The sequence below is a fragment of the Nematolebias whitei genome, chromosome 22, assembly GCF_014905685.2.
Source record: "Nematolebias whitei isolate Nwh7 chromosome 22, NemWhi1, whole genome shotgun sequence".
Taxonomy (NCBI): domain Eukaryota; kingdom Metazoa; phylum Chordata; class Actinopteri; order Cyprinodontiformes; family Rivulidae; genus Nematolebias; species Nematolebias whitei.
The window spans coordinates 276,816-282,581 of NC_056519.1; the positions used below are offsets into that span (position 1 = coordinate 276,816).

General features: G+C 45.9%; 1 protein-coding gene across 2 annotated transcripts in view; it reads right to left on the reverse strand.

Moving 5' to 3' along the window:
• Positions 1–1,782: 1,782 nt before the first annotated feature.
• hspa14 (heat shock protein 14) overlaps positions 1,783–5,766 on the reverse strand; it is a gene marked incomplete at its 5' end in the record, with an annotated part of 25,846 nt that continues 21,862 nt past the window's right edge. For both annotated transcript variants that reach the window (XM_037696087.1, XM_037696085.1), the window contains 2 exon segments: positions 1,783–1,991; positions 2,068–2,135. In XM_037696087.1, the coding sequence (XP_037552015.1) occupies positions 1,913–1,991; positions 2,068–2,135 (147 nt within the window).

The window sequence follows — 5,766 nt, forward strand, 5'->3', positions numbered from 1 at the left end:
ATTAAAATCAGACACCACTCTGAGCAGCAGGACCACGCTTTCCACAGAACAACTGTGTCAACTCTTGAAACTGTGCCTGCAGTCAACCTACTTCACATATGGGGAGCAATATTATAGGCAGAAACATGGGTGTGCTATGGGGTCTCCAGTTTCTCCTATTGTTGCCAACCTGTACATGGAGGAGGTAGAAAAGAGAGCCTTGACGTCCTTTTCAGGGACACCACCAAGTCATTGGTTCAGGTATGTTGACGACACCTGGGTTAAAATTAAATCTCAGGAAGTCCAACATTTTACTGACCACATCAACTCTGTGGATAAATACATCAAGTTCACACAAGAAGATGAAAAAAATGGCAAGTTGGCTTTCTTGGACTGTGAGGTCTCAGTCTCTGATAGAGGACATTTGCAAACCGAGGTGTACCACAAACCCACCCACACAGACCAGTATTTGCAGTTTGACTCCCATCACCCTTTGGAGCACAAGTTAGGAGTCATCAGGACTCTGTACCACAGAGCAGACAGCATCCCCACTAGCTCAGGAGCCAGGCAGAAGGAGAAATCCTACACAAGACAGGCTCTAGAGCAATGTGGTTATCCTAACTGGGCCTTCCTGAAAGAAGAAACCCAAACAGGACTCCAGTCAGCCAACAGGTGAAAAGGAGGAACCCAGACCAGTGGTCATTCCGTATGTTGAGGGAGTATCAGAGAAACTGAGACGTTTATTTTCTAAACATAACGTCCCAGTGGCTTTTAAACCCCAAAATACATTAAAGACTGGTTCATCCCAAAGATCCAGTCCCCCGGCACAAACAGAGTAATGTTGTGTATGTTGTTCAGTGTCAGGAGGGTGATCAGTCTTACATCGGGGAAACTAAACAGCCACTGGCCAAAAGGATGGACCAGCACAGAAGATCAACATCATCAGGCCAGGACTCTGAGGTCTACACTCATCTTCAGGTCAGCGGTCACTCTTTCAGGGATGAAGATGTTCACATCCTGGACAGAGAGGAACGATGGTTTGAGAGAGGAGTAAAGGAGGCCATCTTTGTGAAAAGAAACCGTCCATCATTAAACAGGGGTGGAGCCTCCAGGTTCAAGTGTCCCCCTCTTACAATGCTGTGATTGCTAGTATCACTCAGCCCTCTGTGAGTAGTAAACAGCCATCAGGTGCTAATGATCCATTGTTAGACTGATGGTCCTTCTTGAGCATGTGATCAGCTGGTTTTGGTTGTCAGCAGCAAACTGGTTGATCCACTCAGAGAAGGTGCTATTTAAGAGACTGAGCTGAATACAGCACCTCAGACTGAGGAAGTCCTCAGGATGAGAGACGAAACGTTTCTACATTTTTTTTTTTTTTTTTTTTGAATGTCCAGAGGACCAGATTTAACTTTTTTAAACCTTTAAGATGTTTTCAGAAGACACTTTTCAAGCAGTGCTGGTGGGAGCCTGTGCTAAACGCCTCTTTCCGCCGCCATAGAGGGAAATTATTTTTACTCCGAATACTCATCCTGCCATCCAGGGCGCCCGCGGAGCATCTGGGGAGTTGTGTGCCTTGCTCATATAGTAGGGCAAATGAGGGTGGATGCAGGTGTGGGCACTTTATCTTTCACATACAGATTATTGTTGCTATGGTCCAGGGATTTGACTTCTCGTTTTCTCCAACCAGCTCCATCACTCCCTCCTCTTAAGATAACAGTCTAAAACTGTGGCACGAAAGGCAGCAGTTAGTATTTCTTTTGTATCTCATACTGATAAAAGGTAGAAAAATAAAAAATACACCTTTTAGAAAACATTTAATTGTTTATGTCGACTGCTAGAAACAGACATCGTCCCTTCATGACTTTAGACAAGGTTAGGTGGCTTCAGAAAACTGGTGGAAACAGAAAACACATCCAGTAAAAGGACTGGTTCCTCATGAAGCTGCTGCTATGGTGATGGCCTCGGACTGTCCACTGCTCTGAGCTGCACAGGAAACATGGAGAGAGCCGTCCCTGAAACATTCAGACAGAGTCAGACACGACCACTCACACACGGCTCGTCAATTCAGGGATCAGACTGGACCGATACCTTTTCATGGTCACCACAGCATCAATGTTGTGGTTCTCCTCTCCAGGGTGCAGGTCTCTTAGGATCATCTGTACAAAACACACACCATGATGCAGTCACACACCAATATCACCCTCCATCAATGGCAAGAAGGTAGGATTGTGCTTGTATCTCCGTCTGTTAGCAAAATAAGTAGTGAACCACTGTATGGACCTACGGTAAACTTTCAGAACGTAATCACTGACTGTGCATCTACAAATACAGCAGTCCCTCAGTTCTTCACGGTTCGACTTTCACAAACTCAGTGTTTTGCAGGTTTTCAACATAAGATTGTATACACGGCATGATTGGCTGATTGATGGAAGTCGACCAACCAGAGCGTCGTGTTCTGCATCCTGGGCGCCGATTGGCTCATTAACCGCAGCATCAGTCTGTGTGCTCTTTTAGACAGTTTAGAACATTGTTAAGATCATTGCAAGAGTGTAGGAAGGGTTTCTAAATCCTTAAAATATATATAAATACTAAAATAAATGTAACGTCCCTACTTCGTGGATTTTTACCTATCGCGGGGGTGTCTGGAACGTAACCCCCGTGATAAGCGAGGGGCTACTGTAACTGACTTTTGGAGTCAAGCCCAGTATAGATGGTCACCACAGCTAAATAAACTTAGGCAACACATACACGGCTGTAACTCGGCTGATTTCACAGACATGAAGCTAAACGCTAGTGTGGTAGTGTTTGAGCATCAGCCCGAACTCCTGCTCTGAGCACGAACTGCTCCGATTTAGAAAACATGACAATCTGTTTAAAAGAAGAAAATCAATTATGTTTTGTTTTATTAAAATTAGATTTAAGATCAAGGCCACTTTTTGTTGAATTACGAGTGTTGACAATAAATGTAAAATTTAATAAGATCAAGTAGTAAACCCATGTCCCCCATCGCCGGGGAATTTGAACAGTGAATGTTGGTGGTTACTGAGTAGCTGTAAGCTAACGTAGCTGTAAGCTAATGCGCAACATGGAGGCGTCTCCCCTCCTCCCCCCGCCCTGACAACAAAACCCCCCGAAGAGATGAGCACCTGAGGAAGCGGTTTCTTAAAGGGAGATGATGTCATCCACTGCGCCTCTGACCCCCCCACCCACCCCCAAAAAAACCCTCTTCAGATCTGGACGATTCATGTAAATGACATTTTAGTTTGAAAAGGGGGGATTTTGCTGAAAAGCCTCGTGTGCAGTAACCGAGTCACAGGCTTGAAGTAAAAACTCTTTGTGAAACCAGACACGAGTCGACAGTCCAAAGTAGAGCGAGAGAACAGGTGAAGAACTCAGAGCGCACGAGCCGGCACTGTTGGCTTTTCAAAATAAAGTAAATTGTAACGTTTCAAGATATTTACATTTATTTCAATTCTATATAAACCTTTATTCTGAAGGTGCGGCGGCCTGAATTTACTGTGGCGCTCCGAGAAACCCTGGGCTGCACTCGCATGTCCCACAGAGGCAGAGTACTGGTTTGAAACAACCAAACTTTGTGTTGTAGACCCACCTCCAGGCCTGTTAGTAAAATACAGTCTGAGATGGTGGAGTGCTTTTGGAACGGTCGACACTGGGCGCCACAGTTGGTCCTGTTCTTACCGACAGAGGGGGGACAGGACCATGTCCACCTGGCCAGCAGAACGGCCACTTTTCAAACACAGTTCCTCCAGAAGTACCTGGCAGGACCTCCTGACACTGTGGAGGGACGTGGCCAGACTTGTGAGTGGGTTGGGTCTGGATGCTGCTCTGTTTCTAACCAGTGTTGACCTGTTAAACTTCATGTCTCAGTTTTATCAGAGTGGTTGTTTTTTAAACCAAACTGATCAAGAACGTATAATTCTCTGCAGAGGCTCTTAGAGGAACCTCTAGTCTGTGAAGCGAGAATGGACGTCTCTGATAGCACGGTGCCGGGTCTGCCAGGGGCACTGGGCGGATCTGGGACGGTGACCCTGAGGCGGTTGGAGGAGACGGCCGGACCAGAACTCTCCAGCACTTCCTGGACCTGGTGAAGGAGAGGATGACAGCTGGAGAGAAGTGTCTCCTGCAGCTGTGGTCCACAGGGAATCGCCTGCCTGACCCACCAGACCCTTTCCTGGACATCCACCTGGATCCTGACTTCACGGACAGTAGTGGTCCTCTGCTACGCAACACAGACCCAAAGATGGACTTGTGCAGAATGGGTCCAAAAGTACTTTATAAGACTTATGTTAAGATCCTGAACAAGAGAACTCTGCACAACAGAGCTGTCAGCGTGTGGGACGACCAGCTCGGAGGTCAGAAGCCCCAGTGGAGGACTCTTTACAAACCAAGAAAAAAACAGACTGGTGATCTTCAGTGGAGGATCCTTCACGGTGCCACAACAAACTCTTTTTTTTTATCGGTCATCAGTCCTGATGTTTTAAACGCGTGTTCTTTTTGCAGTTTGTCTGAGAGTGTTTTTCATGTTTTTACAGCTTGAGCACGACTGACGGCTTCGTTTAATCTAATGATGAGGATCTTTAGCCTTTTTGACACAGTTTTCACCAAATCTGTTTTTATTAATAGAGTACATCACTGCAAAGACACAAAGTTTAAATCCCAAACTTTAAACTTTTTAGTGGCCGAAGCAAAAATGTCTGTTTGCTTGTGTCGCAGGGACAGACCGCAGGCTGGACGTCGACTTGATGCCGTGGCTCTGTGGAGGTGCAGCGTCAAGGCCAGACTGGAGTTGGAGCTTTGCTTCCACAGAGACACTGGACACCTGGAGAACTCTGTGAAACTGTGGGGGTTTAACAAGGTTTTATGATCAGTTCACTACATTACAACAAGCTCCTCGTGTAAAGATTTGATTTGAAGCTTGTTCTGATCACATTTGTTTAACACCGTTGTGTTAAATTATTGTGTAAGTAAAGTTTTGTTAAAAAAAAAAAAAAATTCTTTCAGCTGCTCCTCCTTCAGGGGTCACCACAGCAAAATGAGTCACACGAAGACTTGGTGATTGTTTTTATGCAGAATGTCCTTCCTGACAACCACAGACCACCGAGCTACCACAGCCTCTGTGTGGAGCAGAGAGCTGCCATCAGGGCGCCTGGGGGAGCAGCTGGGGGGTTAGGGGCCTTGCTCAAGGGCCCAGAGTGGAGCAGATGAGGGTGGAGGCAAGTAAGGGTGCTTCACCTTTCACACACACATTTTAATGGCGTCAGCACTGGGAGTTGAACCAGCGATCTTCCGATCACAGGCCCACCTTCAATAACCTCTGTACCACCACTCCATCCCTTAGGTCATATTTATGCAGAAATATGGAAAATTATAAAGAGTTCACAAACATTCAAGCACCACTGTGTGTGTGTGTGTGTGTGTGTGTGTGTGTGTGTGCATGTGGTGACCATCTTGGACTTGGATGTCCAGTATTTGAACGTGACCTTTCTTCCAGGCAGATGCAGCCACACTACAGAATAGAAGTTGATGCCAGTTGTTCAAGTTCTTGCTCAAACACAAACACACGGATGAAGGAGTTAGTTGTGATTGTCGCTCTTCACTCGACCGTGAGGGACAACATAAAGTCTACACCTGAACAGGCTGCTTCATGTACTGCTCTTCATATTTAGCTTGTTCTAAGCTGTGTTGCTAAAGTAACTGACAGACTGACAAGCTGATGCTACTAATTAATCAGCTGATGCTACTAATTAATCAGCTGATGCTACTAAT